Raw genomic sequence first — 21,929 nt, 5'->3', positions numbered from 1 at the left:
AAGTCATATGGATGATATTTTCATTACATGTATTCATAAACTCTATCTTACCTAATTGATGAAATTCACATATATGCATATTTTATCAAATATGCCATCTTGATCCATTCATCATGTACTTACCATCATTTGATCATTTCAAACACACATTAAGTATATTAAGACTATTTACACATCAAAACATACTAAACATATCCCTTTAAATGGCTATTTACAACCAAAATATGTATATGTCATCAATGGCCAAGTTAACCTATACATGCCATTATAACCAAAATTAGTTTCATACTTGTACCGGAAATGGGCTGGTGGATAGTGTGAGTGATCTCCGCCAAGCTTCCAACCCAATGAGCCTCCGAGAAATATAAACCAGAGGAAATACAACTGAATAAGCACTTACAGCATGTTTGGTTGGGTGTATTGGCATAGCCATTACACCCCTAATCGGTAGGCCCCACTTAATCCCCCTTTAATCCTTTATTTGGTTCATATTGCTATTACGGGTCTAATACATTACAGACCTAATCCTCAAAATCCACCGATTTCTATTCCGGAAGGAAAGCTCAGTTTTGCTGCGTATTAAGTTCTCCCGATTTCTTCTACCCAGTTTTACCCTCCTGCTGCTTCTTCAGATTTCTTCTGATTCCATAACCTTTTCCTTCCTCTCGGCCGCCACAACTGCTTCTTCTTCATCACTCATTAGTAGACTGCTTCTTCTTCTTCATCCGCTCAGCCCTGTTGCTGTTTCATGGTGGTTTTTTGTTTCTTTCAAGTTTGCTTGACTTTTTTTTGATTCATTTGGATAGAGATATCTGTTTTCATTTGTCCTTATATGTATATCTTTTGTTGGATTTGATATCAGGGGAGGGGAGCCACTCCCTTGCACTTAGCAGCACGCCGGAAGCAGCCTGAATGCGTACATATCCTATTATACAATGGTGCTCTTGTTTGTGCATCAACTGGTCGATATGGGTAATAATAATTCATGTTAAGTTACTAATTCATGAGTATCTGTATTTATTTTGGTTTTTTTTGTCAGATGGATAGAATGATTGCTTGGAAAAATGACTGAAAATTTGTTGCTTTTTCAGTTTCCCAGGAAGCACTCCTCTTCATTTGGCTGCTAGAGGGGGCTCTCTTGATTGCATTCGTATGATGTTGGCTTGGGGTGCAGATCGTCTTCAAAGAGATGCATCTGGGTATAGTTTAATTTTATTATTTACATATATGGATATCTTCATGCTTTTATATTCCCAGGCCTTGATCCTTTGTTTCATTCATTTTCTCTTACCAAGATAATTTTATTATTTACATATCTGGGTATAGACTAGCCTTTCAAGTTAGGTTTTCAATGGTGCTCCTCTTGGCATCATATTAGTTGAGTCCATTACGAAATTGAGATGTAATACAAAGTCTTGAGGCTATACCAATTTACAGCATAAACTTCATACTTTGGTTTATATGATTTGCATCCCCATGCTTGTGGCGAATTTATGTCGAAACAATTCTGCCTTTTCTCTTTTAAGTTTTTCGTTGAAATAGTAAAAGGATTTTATTAGAATTACGACTCATGCTTTCTTTTGGAAGTTGAGTAGTAGATATTGTAACCACGATTGTGTCCATTAACCTCCCTGATAATAAAAGTAATTGCTGATATTACTAAGGAAAAATAGTAATACATGCATAGTTGCTTGAGCACATTAAAACTGGAGTGGTGCTATACATGTGATCTTATGTTTAACTATGTTGCTCGAAAGAGTTAAAGACATATGTTAAAGTACTTGCATTGTTATGTAATTTGATAGTTTGCTCCTTTGAATTCATCACTGAGATGAGTTGTGACTGTAGGTCTTCAAAATGGCCAAAGCACTACAACTGTTTGGCATGAAAAGAGCATTAGTTGTGCACTCAGAGGGTTTAGATGAAATGAGTCCCCTTGGTAAGCTTCATTTTATTACTCATTTCCCTCGGCTCAATCATCAGCTCATGTCGTCTTTGTTTGCTGTTCCTTATATCTAAATCATTACAATCTCACAACATATATCCATCCATACAGGGCCAGGGCGAGTCCTTGATGCCCCTCTAGAAAAAATTGAGAAGTTCTCATTTGATCCATGTAAGATCTTGTTTGTATTTCATGATGTTTTCTTCCTTCCTTTATTGATACCATAGATGTATTTTATTGAATGATACACAAGATTTTGAAACTGTTGTATTTATATACTGATCAAGTTGTGCTAAGAAAATACAATGTTTGGACAGTGGAATTTGGCATTCCTCGTTGTGCTCTAGATGGACAGTGGAATTTGGCAAAGTTTTAGGTTCAATTTAGAAGAAATAGAGACTTCAACTCAGTACTTTTCGGAGTCGAATTTGTTGGGAAAAAGTAACTTTGCTGCTACATATAAAGGGTTCCTTAGAGATGGATCAGCTGTTGTGATTAAAAGCATTAGCAAAACTAGTTGTAAATCAGATGATTTCGAGTTCTTGAAAGGATTGAATGTTTTAGCATCGTTGAAACACAAGAATGTAGTCTGGTTAAGAGGATTTTGTTGCTCAAAAGCACGCGGTGGGTGCTTCCTCATTTATGATTTCATCCCTAACGGAAATTTGCTACAGTATCTCGACGTAAAGGATGGTGACGGCACAGTCCTAGATTGGTCTACTAGAGTTTCCATTGTTAAAGGTATAGCCAAAGGTTGGTCTCTAGTTATGTTTTTTTGCCTTGTTTTAAGTGGTTCCTATTAGCTAACTAGACATGTTTGTTGCAACAGGGATAGCATACTTGCATGAATACAAAGTAAACAAACCGGCTCTCGTTCACCAAAACATATCAGCCGAGAAAGTGCTCGTCGACCACCGGTTTAATCCCCTACTTTCAGATTCCGGCTTACACAACATCCTCACCATTGACATTGTCTTTGGTTCACTCAAAGCCAGTGCTGCCATGGGTTATCTCGCACCCGAATATGCCAACACGGGTCTTTTCACCAAGAAGAGCGACGTTTACGCGTTCGGGACACTCGTTCTCCAACTCCTTTCGGGTAAACAAAAGGTGACCAGCTCGGTACGTTTAGGAGCTGAAACTCGTAAGTACCAAGATTTCATAGACTCGAACCTTCACGGTCGGTTCTTTGAACACGAAGCGACTAAACTAGCAAGAATAGCATGGCTTTGCGCTCATGAATGTCCTATAGAAAGACCATCAATGGAGGAAGTGGTCCAAAAATTGGGTAACTGCAATGGCCGTCCTTAAATGGTGATGATGATGTTGTCACTTAACTACTCACTGATGCATGAATGGGGCATGCTTTAAATTTGTGTCCTTTTGTTAAGGACTATGCTTTTGTGAATTTTGTTCATGTGAATTCAACCTCGTAAACGCTATTTTTATTTTGTTATCCAAAAAATTATTTCTAGGCTTTTTTAATTCACTCTTTTAATTTTGTGCTTGAAAGTAAGCTTTATATGATATACTGATATTTTTTAGGGTGTAACCGAGCAGGCCTGAGTTAAACTTTAAATTTGTAGCTTGATTCTCAGTTCAAGCTCAATTAAATATCTATTGTATAAATTCATATAAGAAAATTTATTATCAAGAATTTTATGAAATTATATATCATTATTAAATTATATTTAATATTAATTATTTTAAATTGTATAAATTCATATAAGAAAATTTATTATCAAGAATTTTATGAAATTATATATTATTATTAAATTATATGTAATAATAATTATTTAAATTATACAAATTCATATAAGATAATTTATTAGTTGTAATTATTTTAAATTTTATTAAATCATATATTTTAATTAAAATATATTTAATATTAATTATTTCAAATTATCTTTTATAGTATCATATATTATGATTTGAGTAAATTCATATAAGAATATTAATTATTAATAATTTTATTAAATTATATATTTTAATTATAATATATTTAATAATAATTATGTTAATTTATATTTTATAGTATCATATATTATGATTTGAGTAAATTCATATAAGAATATTGATTATTAATAATTTTATTAAATTATATATTTTATTTATAATATATTTAATAATAATTATGTTAATTTATATTTTATAGTATCATATATTATGATTTGAGTAAATTCATATAAGAATATTGATTATTAAGAATTTTATTAAATTATATATTTTACTTATAATATATTTAATAATAATTATGTTTAAATATGATTAAATTATTTATTATTGATATTAATAATCTTATTAAAATTTAAATAACAATAACAATAATCATTTACCAAAACAAATTTATGGTAAGGGTATTCTAGTCATTTTAGTTTTTTCATTATGCTATTACACCTCTATTCCATTCAACCAAACACAAGATTACTATTACGCCTCTATTCCATTACATTCAACCAAACAATTGATTTGCTATTACACCTCTATTCCATTACGCCTCTAATCCATTACGCCTCTATTCCAATACAGCGAACCAAACGTGCTCTGCTTAGTAAGCCCATATAACGGAAAATTTACTTATCATTTGTTTACATTTATAATAAACATACAAGAATACATCCAAAGCAATTTGGCAATTAGCCTAACACATATAACCTCACAAACATGTTAGTCATGTATTTCATGTGAATAACAAGAACAAGGATGAGCTCATCAGGTATCGAGTTTCCAAGTATTTCATGCATATACAGATAATAGTTTCACTTTGATTTCACATGTTCTCATGTCAGAATTTCATTCGTTGAATCATTTGAAATCTCGATGAATACTTGGGTAGTAAACCTGAAGTGTACAATACTATAAATCCGTCAATTCATATCCGGGAGTGTTTTTATGAGCACTTAAACAGAAAGCTCTCCCTCAAGCACTATAATGGAAAGCTCATTAAGCCTTGTACATGAAGCTTATCTGGGCAATATAACGGAAAGCTTACAAAGAGCCTGTAACGGGTAGCCACGAAGAGCAATTAACGGGTAGCTCCGAAGAGCACTTAACGGGAAGCACCAAATAGCCATATAACGGAAAGTTCAAGCAAGCACTAACGGGAAGCTCACAAACAGCCTTTAATCGGTAAGCTCACGAAGAGCCATATAACAGGACGCACATAAGAGCTGCGGTGTGCCTACAACACATGTAAGGTCACAACCGTTTGGGATGCTCCGAGCAGCATTTAACGGGAAGCTCACAAGAACACTATATAACGGGAAGCTTGAGAGGGCTTGTAACAGGAAGCTCTTTCGAGCTACGGTATGTTCGGAACATATGCAGGACCACTACCATTTTGGGAAACAGAACCCTGTATCTAATCGAATTTCTTTCATTTAAACGAGATTTAACATTTATCCGGTATTTTTTGGATATATGATCAGATTTCATATACATGGACAATACACAATTCACATTCAAATCAATTCGAACATATAATTACACAATTAAGTTACACGAACTTATATTGACAAATGTTCGTGAATCGTAATCTACTAATCTGATACTTTTTCCTTTCCTCGATCCAATTCCGTATTTTGTCTTTCCGGATCTATACGAGTAAATTTAAATTAATTTAATACAATTCATAATCAATTCAATCCATTTCACATCTTCAAAAAATTACCATTTTGCCCCTATACTTTTAACTAATGACGATTTCATCCCTAGGCTCGAAAAAATGAAATTCATTCAGTTTAGTCCTTATTCCAAGACTAGCCGATTTTTACACATAACAATAACAGTCCATGAATTTCTCAAAAATTACAATTTTTCCATGAATTTTACAACTTATCAATTTAGTCCCTAAATCATATTTTCATCAAAATTCCCTTAACAAAAGATGTTTATCTATCAACAACCTTTCATTTTCTACCATAAAACTTCATAATTCAACTATTTTCATCCATGGAAAAATCCTATAACTTTGATAAATTTTCAAATTAATCCCCAAAATAGCTTAATTAAGCTATTACGATCTCGGAAACATAAAAATTACTAAAAAGGGGACAAGAATTCATACCTAATTAAGCCAAGAAAGCTTGCTTGAGCGCTTTTCTCTTAGCTAGGGTTTCCATAAAAAAATTTGGAAAGATGATGATCAATGATGATATTTTTGGTTATTTAATTATTTATCATCTTTTTATCTTTTTCTTTCCAATTTCATCCTTTTCTTTAATTAAATTTCCATGGATGAATCATCATCCTTATCTACTAACTTCTCTTAATGGTCTATTTTCCATATAAGGACCTCAAACTTTAAATTCCAGAGCTATTTGATACTTATAGATATTAGAACCCAACTTTTGCATTTCATACAATTTGGTCATTTTATCAATTAAACATGTAATCGGTAAAATTTTCTTAACAAAATTTTCATACGATTTTCCTATTATAATTTAAACCATAAAATAATATTAAAAAAATTCTTTTCGGACTCGGATTTGTGGTCCCAAAACCACTGTTTCGATTTCACTAAAAATGGATTATCACAAAGTTTAAGGTTCTATTTTGTACAGTAACACTTCGTAACCCTAATTTGGCGACAGAGACGGGTTAGGAGTGTTATAGTATAAATATAGAGGAAGAATGTTTTGGGTTTTTGTGAAAAACTAAGAAGTTAGAAGGCCTATTTATAGGTTTTAGAATTGAGGGTTTTTTTTACAACAATGATTTGAATCCAAGCAATTTCTTGGGAAGATAAACACCCGACCAATATGCCACAGCTTGGGGCTCATTAGAATTAAGGTTTTGTTAGTGGCTTTAAGATAAATTTGACACTTATGGGTTGAGCAGTCAATAAAAATTTCTGTTTCCCCTTCAAATTATTAGTTACAAATTAAAGCCTACGGGTTTTTTTTTCTAATTTTACAAAGAAATCGACATCCATAAGTGTCAAGTTTCGTTTAAATATTATCCACAACGTTAGAAAATTAAACATTATTACAACTTAAAATTTAAATATATCTAAAAATAACTCTAACACTTGTATGCAGATCTATTCATAGGCAGAGTGGCCCAGTCAGCCAAGCCGAATTTAGTTCGGACTTGGGCTAAGATTTTAAAATATATAAATATTATTATAAAATAATATATTTTATTACTTTTAAATAGTGATATGAGTTATTTTGGTGAATCGAGTTTGAGCATGGACTTAAATTTTTTTTTTAAATTCAAGCCTCGACCCGGCCTATGAAGAGATATACTTGTAAATATCAAAGTGATGGAATCATTCCAAACTGGTTACCATGATTCCAATAACGCATAAAAGACTTAGCGACATAATAAACATCACTAAACTCAACGCTCGTAAATCGTAAATTCTAATGAACCATTCACAAACAAAAAATTATTAATAACATACACAGCAAAATTATGATATAAACCATCAATAATTTTAAAATTAAATTTATGTAATTTAAAAAAAAATTATTAATGTCTCATTGATTCACTTACCAATATAATACATCAAATATAACCTATAAAATAATCAAAATATGATTTCAATGCAAATGTTTCCCAACCATCCTTACCCACACACATTAAATTTTCATTTAATTTGACCCCATCATTCTAGTGTCATAAAAGTCCCATGACTCCGTTCCTCAACTTCATTTTGTTTGTATTCACTTAATCTGTCTTTGAAGAAAGATCTGTTTGATTGAGCATGGTCACGGATGTCAACTATTAACTTCTTTGTTTTCTCTTCTAAAGTATCCATTGAATATATATACACACATTTATACATGACTATTATATGAGTGTGAAGTTATAATTTTTGAAATATAGGAAGAATACACCGACTTGGAATATAAAAGTGAAGCATATGCACAAAAGTTTATTTATCTTTTAAAAGATCCTTTTAATGCATTTAGGAAAATCATATTTCCATGTTTAAATAAGTAGCACTGTGAATCAACATTAAAAATTAAACTATTTTATTTAAGACTTTCGGAAGATTGATTTTTCATGTTCATCTATTTATTTCTAGAAATTTTATTAATTATTACTTGAATTCATTATGCAATTTTTTGGGTTAATATATACGGAACCTAAATTTTTTTTAGGATCTAATTGATATATAAATTTGAAAACCACAAGTAAACTTGGTACCTTTTTTAGGTACTTGACTAATACTGTTAAAATATGCTAACATGACACTAATGACCAATATCATTGTGACACATGGCAATCTCACAATTTAACACATGGCAATAGATTATTTTTTAAAAAAATTTAAAAAAATTTTAGATTCAAAATGTAAGACTACCCCATGTCATCATGCTATTAGTTATTAATGTCACATCAACACCATATCAGCATACTTTAATAGCTTCGGGTACCTAAAAAGATATTAAATTAGCTAACGACACCAAATAGGTATAAGTTTGAAGGAGCCAACTTGCCTTGGCGCGATCAGGTCTTGATGGGGCTTCACTTTTCTAGTCATATCAATATATATTTCCTTCTCTAATCAAACAACGAAACCATATCACTACACTTTTAGGTATTACCAGCTAAAGGATAACATTTCTATTATCTGGAGGTTTAGAGGGATTTTAATCAGTAAACGTGGATGTGATGTGGCAGATGGTTGCCGACAGAATATTGGGTGGGAATTGTTGTTGTCCTGTTCTGTTGCCGCTACCCTTTAAGCGGGACACCAATTTGTGGACCAAACCAAACCCACCGCCCCTTTCATTTCTAATCTCACCTTTAATTTTGTTACGTATTGGATTTGAATTTTATTATCACTTAATAATATTATATGCTATCCACCTCAACAACGTATAGATACACAACATGGAATTTGACTCAATCTACACAACACAACAATATATAGACAACTTCATCCTTTTTTTACTCTTATTTTTCTTCAAGTATTCACAACATGGGTATAGATATAAAAATATGACCTCTTCACATACGTTAAAAAACACATAAAATAATCTTAATCTTAATCACACTCATGTCACACGTGCAATTCCATTTAACAGTCTTTGCCCCACCATTACCTGTGATTGCTCCAAGCAAGTTGGCTCCATCGAGCTTTGCACCTTCTAAGTGCTGATAAATCAAAACGAGAAAAAAATACAAACAAAAATTATGTAACGAATTCCGGTAAGGTATCTGAAAAAAGTATAAAGACTGATAAATCTTTTGACTTGATCTGCATCAATGTTGCATGCAATCCAGAAGGTTTAGATAACAAGCATCCATCATGTTGTGTGAAAGTTTTTAGATAATTGCACACTAAAAAAACTTCATATACTTACTGTATCAGGAAGATTAACATGATGTAAATAAGTCCTTCGGAGGTTTGCACCATTCAAATTCGCATTGCTTAATTTCGCACCCTGAAGACCATGTTCATTACAATGAACTTAATCACAATAAACATGTTGGGTCAAAACAATTCATTCGAATGTTTATCAATAATATCGAGCTTGCTAGAGTTACCAGGATAAGTTATCGCACATATCAAATTAAGTTATTGAACCCTAGTATTTTCTGTTTGGGTGCCTAATGATAACTTCACATAAATAAAATAATACATGTGCTAAAGCAATTGACTTGTAAACGCCATGCTTAAGGGTCTCTTACCTTCAAATTGGCTCCTTCAAGATTAGCTCCCTCTAAGTTGGCATCAGTAAGATCAGCACTCTAAAAGTCCAGAGATTAAGCATATTAATAGTTTACAATAACACAACTGACACACTAAGCATGTAATTTTAATTTTAATCATTCAACCAAACCATTATAGCTCAAACAATCACGAATCTGAAAATATTATTCCAACAAGCTTAAGGAATTTATAGTAACCTAAGATCTTGTAATTTCCTACTTTATATATGTACATTCTATTCAATTCAATGAACCACCTTTGCTTGTTGATTTTAATTTAGTGAATCCACTGTAAGTGTGCAGAACGAAGATCAGCCCCGCAGAAGCTACAATCTATCAAAGAAGCATCTGCAACAATGTAATTGATGATGATACATCAATATTTAAACCTTAACAGTAAATAGTAGCATTTAGCTAAGTTACTTGGGCACTGGTGTGAATGTCCGATATGGATATGTTCAATTTTTCTGTTTCAGGAGTTCCATGTATTTGAAGAGTCTTTATAGGACCATATCTCTATATCTATATCCAGACATGCGTCTAACATAGGTATTGGACATCGGTACTTCAAGAATATAGACTTTTAGTAAGAAATCTACTATCTATAGAAAGATGGCAAGTATTTGCCTTGAAGATTTGCACTCTGAAGATTCGCCCCAGCTAGTAAAGCCCCACAAAGATTTGCCCCGTTAAATTCACACCTTCCCTAGGCAAAAATAAAACCCGTTGCAAACAAAGTTCACAAGAAAATGCACTCTCCAAAAAGGATAAATAATTCTGAGGATCTTACTCGCGCAAAGTTGCATTGTGAAAATTCGAACCCACAGCATCCACATCCTGTTACAAAAACAAAGAGGTTTATTATAAGTATGGGCTTAAATTTAATTAAGGCATTGACAGTTAGTCACATACTTCACTTAAGAACCAGACATACCCGAAATTTTGCACACCGAAGATTTGCACGTGAGAAAAGTACGTTTTAGAGACAGGCAAAGCTGAAATCCACAAATGAAAGATCCTGCACAAATAAAGAGGGAAAAAGGAGATGATGAATCCAAAGTGCAATAACAAGCGGCATTACATTACTTCTGCTTCTTCATTAGACTTGAAGTTGAACCACAGGGGATCGAATGATAATAAAGAGAGACATCAAACATTCGGATTAAAACTAAAACACACACACACATTCAACAATCCAAAAGAAAATGCCACAAATAACCACCATCATCATGGATCAAGCGAAAATGAGAAAACTAGTATTAGATCCAAGAGGCATGCACAAAAGCTACAAACAGAAGATCAATGAGAACGAGTCTCGCTTCCTGCGAACAAAGATTCTACTTCTCAAAAATAAGAGTTTCACACAAGATTTTGTCAAAAATTTGGGATCAGAAATTATTTACCAATTTAGAGAGATCAAGGCCAGAAAGGTTAACTCCTTGAAATTTAACTCTTTCAGACTGTATGCACTTGATGACATCGGTACGCGTCAATTCTGCTGGAGACTTTTCATCTTCCTTCCTCTTATTAAGAACAGAACTTATTCCTTCTATTAATCCCTGAATCATATCACATTATACCGTCACTGAACAAAATTTCAGGAGATCATACCATGGGCTGCAAATAACAAGCACCACTCTCAAACAATGGCCTATGACCAAAACTATAAGGTGGCGGTGGGCAAGGGGTGGTCAACGCACAAACATTGTGATCTATATAGATCACTGTATTTGGTAAGGATTCAGTGACCCAACAGTGCAGTGATCTTAAATCATTGAGAAATATTAGAATTGCACATTTAATATATGAATTAAGAACTTGGTTTCTGTCAAATAGCTGTTGATGTTTCTCATAACAATATGACTTATGAGTAGCTGGTAATATTCTGCCTCTCGTATAAGCTCTGAATATTCAGAATCTGTCAATGTCGGTACAACGCCATCCCTTAACCAGTTTAGAATATGCCTGAAATGCTTTCCATCTCTGTCAACAAAGACATATCCCTGCAAGAGTATTGAGGAATATGACTATCTGCACTCAAACAAAGTCGCTTCACAAAAATTGATATGAAAAGCACATAAAACTTATTTCCCTTGTCCTCCTTTTGAGGTTTACTGTGAATAAATAATGTGCTGGTGGAAAACAAAACAAGTTTGCATTGCTCCTCAAAGAAACATAACTATCAAGAACCAACAGTTCAGTGCTATCAGTAGTATGTTATCATGATCTAATCAAATGCCTGCAATAATACGTAAGATTTACTCAATAAAAAACTATAATTACCACTTGCATTTTGTGGTCAATGTCTTTTCTGGAAAGTGAAAGTAACATCAAGACCTTGAAAATTTCTAAAATCTGATATGAACTGTTATTACATGAATCGAATACAATACAATACTTTGTTAGACAAATAATTTAACTAGCTTCCACAATAATCATCCACAGCCTATCATGCATGATAAACATAACATTCACAACACCTGTATCTAAACTACTGCAAAGGTGAAAATCAAATCCTTTCAGTAAACAGAAATCTTTATCCCGAAATTGGAAAAAGTATATCGCACCAAACAGAAACAAATAGAAAAGGCTGAATTTCTTTTTCAGCCACATTTCCCAACGAAAACAAAGATACATCCCCTAAGAATGCAAAGGAAACTGCAGAATATTACTCATAAGTCCACATAACAATAATGGTATGTGTACGCAAAGGAAAAGAACAGTATATACCTTCTCAGAGTCCTGATACACTGTATGTCGACTGCTAAACACAACAGCCAGCATAGAATCTGGCTCACGCCGAGTTAACGTATCAATGGTAGTACAAAATTTCTTCCCTCCTGCACATCAAATTTTCATTCAAATGAAGCTATAGCTTTAAATTTAAACTAAAACTAAATTAGTTACAAAATTCAACTCCACAATCTTTTTACATCAAAAACAACTAAAACTTAAAAGATAAGTGACACCCAGAAAAGCAAATGCAGCAAGTTCACATGTACGTACATCAGGTTCCTGATTCAGAAAATGCCAAATTCAGAAAATCAAACAAAGGGGTTTAACTTGAACCATTAATCAAAGCTGAAGAGCTAAGAGAAAATTTTGGGGCTTTCTTGTTTATTAATGAACCGATCGAAAAGTCTTTTAACTTTTTACTAAATTAAGCAACCGACTGGGAATTGATGAAAGAATATGTAGAGATTACTTGAAATGCAGAGAATTTTACCGGTGCTGAGTCGAACAAGCGAAGGCAAATTGGAATCTTCCATCAGAAAAGATGAAATGAAAATCGTCAAAATTAAATGACTTGTTGCAGCAGTCAAGCAAGTAAGCAAGCAATTGTTTGGGGGGATGCTGCCATTGCAGTGGGCTCCCTAAGTTTGTCAAATAGATCTTCCGTTGGGTATTTAACTGGTTTTGTTGGTAAGCATGGCCCATGGGTCGAATCTTGATTCGGGTCATAGTTGGAGCTGTCCCAGGATCCGGTTCTGAAAACGGGTTGTATGGATTTGGGTCTCTTGGATTTATATATAAATAACTAGTCTTTTTTTACACCTGCAATTTACAGATTGATTTGTGATTAAATTAAAAAATATTAAATTCTTTTATATTTTTATAAATTTTATGATGGTTTGTGATATCAATATATATATATTTTTATAAATCAGACTAGTATATTAAAAAAGAAGACAAATATAAATAGGCTAACAAAATTCACAAGCCCACCAAAAAACAAAAACATAACCCAACAGTGGCAAAAAAAAAAATCTTAAAACATGCACCAAAACAAAGAAATTAAAAAAACTAAACAGAAAATTAAAATAAACTTCCAGTCTGATCACTGTTGGAATCCAATTAGCATATCCGCAATTAATGCACCAATTCCAGTCCCCAGAAAAGCGATTTCCAAACCCATCAACTATCCCACTTTCTTTTTTTCTTTCTACGCAAAGACCACCTATCGAACAGCCCTCAGTCAGGTTCTCTTCTTCTCCGCAGATCCACCTCCGATGTTCCTTGCTCAAGGACCCTTCTGATTAGGTATGCTCGCGAATCTTCTTTCATCGCCTCTCTAGCTAAGTTGTGAGCCATAAGATTTGCAGATATGTATGTATGTTGAAAGGCTATTTGGTGAAAAGATTGCTTTTGCTGCTGAATGTTCTATATTATACCCCCAATCACCAATTTATCAGTCTTATCTGATTTTCTTTTTTTTATTACTGATATTGAGTCTCCTTCGATGATAACTAATATGAACCCCATCTGTTTTCCCATAAACACTGCTTGGAGGCACGCTAGGGCCTCTACTGCAAACGAAAAGGCCACCTCTCCGTGAACCACTGTTTTGAAGGCGAAGACCTCTCCCGAAGCATTTCTAACCACCACCCCTGAGACTGATTTTGCCCGAGATTCATCAAAAGCGACGTCGAAATTAAGATTGACAACGGAACCAACTAATGGGCACCAACCCATAGACTCGTACCTCATGGTAAAATCTCGAACCTTACACCCATCCGGTTCCTTAATATATCTGTTTATCCATGCAGTAACTTCTGGGCCCGTACTTTTTTTTCTCTCTTGTAATCCTTTGTTTCTGCCCGTCCAAATCGCCCACAAAGGGCAACAAAATACTCAATATTGAATGATGGAACTATTCTTGAACACCCAGGTAAGCCACTCCCAATGTAACAAAATCAAATTTGTTAATACCCATTCCAGATTCAAATTAATCCAAACTTCTCGCGTCATAGGGCATTCTCTGAAGATATGATCAATGTTTTCAACAGTTGCTCTACATCTGGGACATACTACCACTGATAGCAATCTCTTACACCGAAGATTAACAAAATGGGGAATAAAATTCCAAGAAATTTTCCAGATTAGGATTTTAATTTTCCCTGGAATGTGAATATTCCATAATTTTTTGTAAAATAAATTAGCCTTTAGTCTTTAAATAATTAGGAAGAAAGTCATTTAAAAGTTTGTAAGCACTTCGCACAGAGAATTCTTTTGAGGCCTCCCCCTTCCATACTATAAAGTCCGCATCAGGTTCCATTGCTAAGGGAATTCGAACAATTCTATTTGCCTCTTCTCTGAAGAAGGTAGACTAAATTAAGTCAAATTTTCATTCTCTCTTTTGTTCATCAATAAGATCCATTACTTTACTTGAGTTCACTATCATTCCTAATTGATTCTGCCTTATAACTTATAGATCTAGGGAACCACGCATCAGTAGCAATTAAAATATTCTAACTCGTTCCCACCCTCCAACAAATCCCAGTCTTTAGCAATCCTTTAGCTGCCATACACTCTTCCAGATATATGAAGGTAGTTGTCCTAACTCAAAATTAAGAAAATCTATATTTGGAAAGTACTTAGCCTTTAGAACTTTCGTTAATAATGAATTTAAATAATTAAGAATATGCTAACCTTGTTTAGCTAATAACGCAACATTAAACTTGGATAAACTACGAAATCTCATACCCCTATTCTCCTTAAGATCGCAAAGTTATTCCCAACTACACCAATAAATCCCTTTTCGACCTTGTCCTTTTTACCACCAAAACTGAGCCATTATGCTACCCAATTCCACACACAAAGATATTGGAAGTAAAGAACAGGCCATAGTGTAAGTGGGTATCGCCTGTAAATTAACTTTAATAAACACTTCCTTAACTCATTGAGAAAGGAATCTCACATTCCAATTCTCAATCTGTTGCCTCATGCGATCATTTAAGAGTTGAAAAGAAACTTTTTTATTTTTCCCCACAACATTCGGCAAACCAAGATTTCTTTCCATATTATTTGAATTTCTCTCCCCAAGAATATTGGAAACAACTCGCCTAGACTCTTTGGAAGTGTTGCTACTATAAAAAACTGTTGATTTGTCGTAATTGACGCATTGCCCCTAGCATATTTCATATTCCCTTAGGATTGATTTCAAAACTTGTACACCCCTCTCGCTAGCTTCTCCAAACAATATACTATCATCAGCAAACAATAAATGAAAAACTGACGGACCCCCTCTATTTGTCTTTGCTCCCTTAATCGACCCCTCCTTTAAGTCCATCCTCATAAGTGTTGAAAGGCCCTCACTACAAATTAAAAATAAGAAGATACTAATGTCATGGGGATAGATATTTCGTCTCGTGATCTGTGCGGCCTTAGGTGATCCGTTTGCTCAAAACTTGCCTAAGTCAGCCTTTACACCCAAAAAGGAGGATTCCTTTAGAATTCCTTTAAGGCACCAATTTGTATATCGGAAGAGATTATGCCAAAAAAAGCTACAAATGAACAACATAAAGCTAAAGAAAGAATGCACACAAAGTGTGAGTAAATGTTCAAATAATTCTATTACTCTTAAGAATTCAACATACAATGGATGTTTACAAGTGAAAGAGAGGCTCTCTATTTATAGTTGAGCTCTCCCAAAATCGACGGTACAGATTAAAATACATTGATGGACGAGATTAGCCCATCCCTTAATTTTGGGAATTTACAAGATTACATCATATCATATCAAATCTACAATATATGATTTTTCTACTTACTAAAAATAGCCTATGTTGCTATATCTTAATTATCGGGCTAACCAGGCTTTAATAAGACAGGCTTCTCTAATAGTTCTTAGAGTTGGGCCAATTCTCATTGGCTAAATATTCCCAATCTAATCGATCAACCTCCATGAGGCGCATTTTGTGCCATGATTACGGGATTTGCACTTTGGCCCGTGACATTCTTCCCCACCCATTTTTGAAATGCCCTCGTTGTGACTTCTGAATGACATTGATTTGATTCACCTTGGAACTCTCTCGTTGCCTTGGCTTCTTCTCGACTTGTTTCGCGATTGGGTTGTCCCTTCTTTTGAAACCTTTTTCTCGGCTTCCATCGCCTCTTAACTTGAACCGTTGCACTTGTTGGTACATCCCATTGGCAAGAAGTCTCCGCTCTAACTTTCTCCAATTTTGACTTGTTCCTATTGGAGTCCCCTTGATTCTCACATCTTGGCTTTGTATCGCCCATAGTCCATCGGCCTCCTTGTTTAAGAACTTTGAAAGTGCCCCTACGACATTGCCAAGCTAACAAGTTAGAATTTAAAACACTATCAGAGTGTTCGCAATGTACCTTACTCTCAGTATTTACTCGTTTCGAATACTTTTACATCGCTTCTTTCCCTTCGAAGTCCAATACACAACTCACAATTCCCAAAGGTGGTGGCTCCACAGTCAACTTTACAAGCCTCATATCGTTTTAATGCTCCATTAATTTTTTCGATGGGGCTTTCGTAGTATTTCGTTCTATTAAGTTAATGTTTCTCCCATGTGAAACATCTTTAACTAGTTGGATTGATGACAACACATTGGTCCCAACTTTCATATCTCGATGCACTGGTACAACAATCTTTGATAACGGACCAATGACAATATGAATTTGATCGGCCCATGGATAAAGAATTGTCTGAATCTTGTCAAGAAAGTTTAAGCCAAGTACATAATCATAATCATCTAATTGGATTACCTCAAAATCTTTATTGCCCTTCCATTCGCCGATTTGTAGCTCCACATTACGAACTACTCTCACAGTTGGGGCCTTTTCAGAATTTACCATCTTGATCTTTCTATTTGATTTCGTAATTAAGAGACCAAGTTTCTTCGCAGCCTTTTTCGATATGAACAAGTTTGATGCTCCCGTATCGACAAGAACACTCCGCTTTTAACCCGTAATGTTGATGTCTACAAACATCAACCCTTCTCCACCATTTCTTTTCTTAAGAATGAGCACCATCAAATTGACCCTCAATGTCTTTTTCTCAATAGGTTTCGCCTCTTCCTTTGACTTATCTTTCTTTTTCATAGCCGAAATCATCGATTTCTTTAGACATTTTCGCGCCATGTGTGGTCCTTAACAAAGGAAGCATTTTATCATCTTCTCCTTGTCCATTGGGTTGTTGGATCCCAACTTCGTATCTCGTGGTTTCCAATTGCCACTTGTGCTATCGGTACTATTACCATCATCGCTGTCCCTCATCTTTCTCATGGTTTCTCTTACCATTGGGCTTAGATGACTCAAATTTGTTTTTCGTTGGACCAAGCTCAACAAAGGACTCTGTTTCGGCCATGGCTACAGTAAGTTTGGTGATTCATTGCCTACGTAACTCATGTTTTGCCTACGCCTTTAACCCATTCTTGAATCAATAGAACGCTTCTTTCTTGCTCAAGTCAGAGATTTGAAGCATCAACTCGCTAAATGCCCGAACATACTCCCGAACAGTGTCTTGTTACATAAGATGACGCAACTTAGCCCGAGCCTCCTTCTCAACATATTGTGGGTAAAACTGCTTCTTCAACTCTCTTTGGAATTTCTCTCAAATCTCAATTGCGTTCCCACTATGTTTCTCATCTGTGGACCTACAACGTCACCACAAGAGAGCCATGTCAGTAAAATAGATTGAAGCAGTGTTTACCTTAATGATATCATCCTCGATGCTCATCACTATTTCCCATAAGAAATTGTCCACATCCCTTGTGGACCTTGCATCCTTGAATTTCTCCGGTTTGGGAACATTCATTGCTTGTTGCTTCGGCCTTGAAGACATCTCATTATTCAAAGCAATTTTATAAATTGTGAGCTCCCCCTTAAACTCTTCAATTTCCTTCTTGCTTACATTATATCCTCGAGAGTCTTATCCCTCTCTGCTAGCTTTTTTGTAGTGGAATTGACTAATTCATTCATCTTTTCCATATTGACATTGAGAGAATCCAATACAAATTCTCTGAGTTGCTTTTCCATTAAGTCAAATCCATCTGTGTATCCCTCGACCAACTCTAGCGTTTCCTTCATGTTCCCTACGGACTCCTCGACCAACTCAAGCATTGGCTTATTCTGATCAACAACTTCTTTCAACATCTCAACAGTACCTTCGAACCAATAGCTCTGATACCACTTGCCACGGAAATAGATCTTTCGTCTCGCGATTCGTACGATCTTAGGCGATCCGTTTGCTCAAAACTCACCTAAGTCAACCTTTACACCCGAAAAGGAGGATTTCTTTAGAATTCCTCTAAGGCACCAATTTATGTAGCGGAAGCGATTGTGCCAAAAGAAGCTACAAATGAACAGAAAGCCAAAGAAATAATGCACACAAAGTGTTTGAGTAAATGCTCAAATAATTCTATTACTCTTAATAATTTAACATACAATGGATGATTTACAAGTGAGGGGGAGGCTCTCTATTTATAGTTGAGCTTCTCAAACCAGACGGTCCAGATCAAATTACATCGACGGACGAGATTAGCCTATCCCTTAATTTTAGGGATTTACAAGATTACATCATATCATATCAAATCTACAATATATGATTCCTCTACTTACTAAAAATAGCCTATGTTGTCATATCTTCATTATCGGGCCAACCAGCCTTCAATCTGACAGGCTTCTCTAATAATTCTTGGAATCGGGCCAGTTCTCGTGGGCTAAATGTTCCCCATCTAATCGGTCGACCTCCATGGGGCGCATTTTGTGTTATGGTCACGGGCTTTGCACTTTGGCCCGTGACACTAAGAGGATCCCCTGTCTAATTCCTCTCACCGGTTTAAAAGTTCGTTATGTAAATAAATATTTTTAATATGTTTACACGTGTTTAAAAATATTTTGTTCAAAACTATTTAATTTTTTTAATTTATAGATGTTTTATATTTATTTTTTGCATTTTCAAAAGTATTTCATATTAGTTTAAAACATTATTTAATTTGAAATGTAATATGCTTATAAATTATGTTAATTTATAAATTTTAATAATATTTTTAATTTGTTTATAAATTACAATTTAGATTTTTTTTGTTATTATAACATATTTAAATAAATTTAATAATATTTTTAATTTCAAATTTTGAAAATTGAAAATGTTAAAATTTCAACATTAAAGACTTAATTAAGTGCAAAAACAATTGTTTGTAGTTAAAAATTTTGAAGAATTATATTAAAGAGAAAGCTATTGTTTAAAAAAACCTATTTTAGAGCTATTGAAATCATGCTTGAAAAAAAATTAATATATTTACTTAGCTTTTTTAAGGGTGGGTTTAGATGAGAGATGTATTTACTTACGGTTAGTATAAAAATAGTGGTGGCAGTGAGAATTAGAGTTGCTCATGGGCCGGGCCCAAGAAAAAATTTTAGCTCGTATCCTAGGCCCGGGCTCGGCCCGGCCCGAAATATGGGCCTGAGATTTTGTCCAGGCCTGCCTCGGGGAAAAAATATAAGGCCCGATCTCGGCCCGACCCGGCCCGTTTTTTTACTTAAAATTAATTGTTATTAAAATTATATCAAATATCAATTTATATTTTCTTTGTATATAAAGAACAAAAAATAAAATAAGATTACTTATTTGAAGAACAAACTCAAACATTGACTAATTTTATAACAGTATATTAAAATAGTATATTACAATTTTATAACAGTATATTAAACCAGTATATTACATTAATAATTAAGGTGTAGTATTTATAACAGTATACTAAAACATTATATTAAAACAGTATATTAAAACAGTATATTTATAACAATATATTAAAACATTATATTAAAACAGTATATTTATAAAAGTATACTAAAACAGTATATTAAAACAATATATTAAAATAGTATAATAAACTAGTTATTTAATTACAATAGATCAAACTTATATTTACACTGTTATAACAACAAAGCATGTACTTGGAACCTTATTTTAATTTTCATGAATAAACAGATCATAGATGAGGAATATCAAAACAACACAAGATCCTTATGGCTCCTATACATATAGTCATATACTATATATTTATATATAGGTACGTATGTACAGTAAGTGCGTATTCAATTAATTAGCTTGGCTGGCGGCACCACACATTAACACATTATTCAAGTTACTGATGAAATATATATATATATACACCTGCATATACATAATTACTATAATGTAAGTGATGGTCTATAAGCTCATACAATATTAATTAATGGAGCATATTGTGAACATACAAATGGAGTGAAAGTGAAAAAAAAATTATAGAAATATCGGGACAAAAAATACAAACCCAGCAAGTCTTTTTCGACCAAATTGAAAACCATAAAAAAATCAAATTGAAGCCCAGCAATGTCTATAATAAAGGTTACTTGAAATTTCTCACAGATCTGACGGAAATTGGAGTGGAGATAGCAAAAGTAAATGGTGGTCGGAAACTGAGCACGTTTGGATCGGTAATCTGGACGGATATGGAGAAGAGGAAACCGAGGAAATGAAAGAAAACTGAGATAATTGAAGAGGGAACCGAGGAAATGAAGGAATGAAGGACTTCTTGGGGGGGTTACTGGAAAATCGATAAACAAGAAGCAGTGTTTTCTACCGGAGATGAAGGAAAGAATGAAGGAGGGGATAGAGAGGAGTTTTTGGAAAATGTCTTACGGAAATTAGAAGCGTAAGACATTTTCCCCAAATTGTAAGCTAATTTCCCGTTCTTTGGATTTCATTTTACAAATGTAAAATGTTTTTCGCCAATCAAACACTGGAAAAGGCGGAAATGATTTTTCGGAAAATTATTTCCACTAATCAAACAGAGCCTAAATGAATCGGTTGAACCAAAAACTAATCATCTAACTAATTCAACCACACATCCGAATGTGAAATCTTTGATTAAAAAAGGTACTCATATAAATATATATGATTTGACAATAAATGTTTTAAGTTATTTTATATTTTCATTAGAACTAATAAGTAACTGTACAGTATAAAAATGGAGATTGTATGAATTTTGAATTATCATTTACTTATGATAGTGCTGGGGAACTACGATGAACATGATGAAAATATGATCTTAGGACAAAGAAATTAAGAAATAAATTTTACTAACCCATTTAATTTATAAAATATTTAGATTAATGAAAATTATTTTTTCCAGATTTCATATATATATATTTTAGAATTTTATGAAGTTTTAAATTTTTTACATAATTCTAATCTCATAAATATTTTTTTATAATTTCAAAAAGTAAATAATGAATTTTCACACTTTTATATTTTTAGAAATTTTTATAATTTTTCAAAATTATTGTTAAAATTTTAAAAATACCAAATTGAATATCTCAATTATAGTTCAAGGTTCAAATTAAATATTAACCCTTGAGTTAACATGCTACGTCACTTTTTCATTAAGGCTGTAACAATTATTAACAGAAACATTATAAGTCGATAACGTTATTGACTAAAATATTACTTTTCATGATTCGGTAATAAAAAGGAAATTATACAAAAGTTAAGTGAGTATTTTTGTAAATTACAAAA

The 21,929-nt window shown here is 33.6% G+C and overlaps 1 protein-coding gene, 1 long non-coding RNA gene and 1 pseudogene across 4 annotated transcripts; 2 read left to right on the top strand and 1 right to left on the bottom strand.

Annotated features, from left to right (window-relative positions):
• Window positions 1-1,667: 1,667 nt before the first annotated feature.
• LOC107894475 (cold-responsive protein kinase 1) lies at window positions 1,668-3,408 on the top strand. 2 transcript variants are annotated; one of them, XM_016819746.2, is made up of 4 exons: window positions 1,668-1,939; window positions 2,057-2,116; window positions 2,263-2,698; window positions 2,775-3,408. In XM_016819746.2, exons 3-4 carry the CDS (start codon window positions 2,293-2,295, stop codon window positions 3,254-3,256), a joined length of 888 nt encoding a protein of 295 aa, XP_016675235.2. In that variant the 5' UTR covers window positions 1,668-1,939; window positions 2,057-2,116; window positions 2,263-2,292; the 3' UTR covers window positions 3,257-3,408. The 2 variants fall into 2 exon arrangements, with proteins under 2 accessions (XP_016675235.2, XP_040965118.1); XM_041109184.1 differs by having other exon boundaries at window positions 1,669-1,939; window positions 2,263-2,686.
• Window positions 3,409-8,828: 5,420 nt separating this feature from the next.
• Window positions 8,829-12,998, bottom strand: LOC107937344 (FH protein interacting protein FIP2-like; annotated as a pseudogene).
• A 113-nt stretch (window positions 12,999-13,111) lies between these two features.
• On the top strand, window positions 13,112-21,184 carry LOC107937351 (uncharacterized). 2 transcript variants are annotated; one of them, XR_001694648.2, is made up of 2 exons: window positions 13,112-14,102; window positions 20,781-21,184. It is a non-coding gene; the product is annotated as an uncharacterized lncRNA (long non-coding RNA). The 2 variants fall into 2 exon arrangements; XR_001694650.2 differs by lacking the exon at window positions 20,781-21,184 and adding an exon at window positions 14,365-14,788.
• Window positions 21,185-21,929: the final 745 nt, after the last annotated feature.

This window comes from Gossypium hirsutum, chromosome D13 (genome assembly GCF_007990345.1).
Source record: "Gossypium hirsutum isolate 1008001.06 chromosome D13, Gossypium_hirsutum_v2.1, whole genome shotgun sequence".
Taxonomy (NCBI): domain Eukaryota; kingdom Viridiplantae; phylum Streptophyta; class Magnoliopsida; order Malvales; family Malvaceae; genus Gossypium; species Gossypium hirsutum.
Note: the sequence above shows the minus strand (reverse complement) of the source record. Positions and strands in the feature narration are given on the sequence as shown.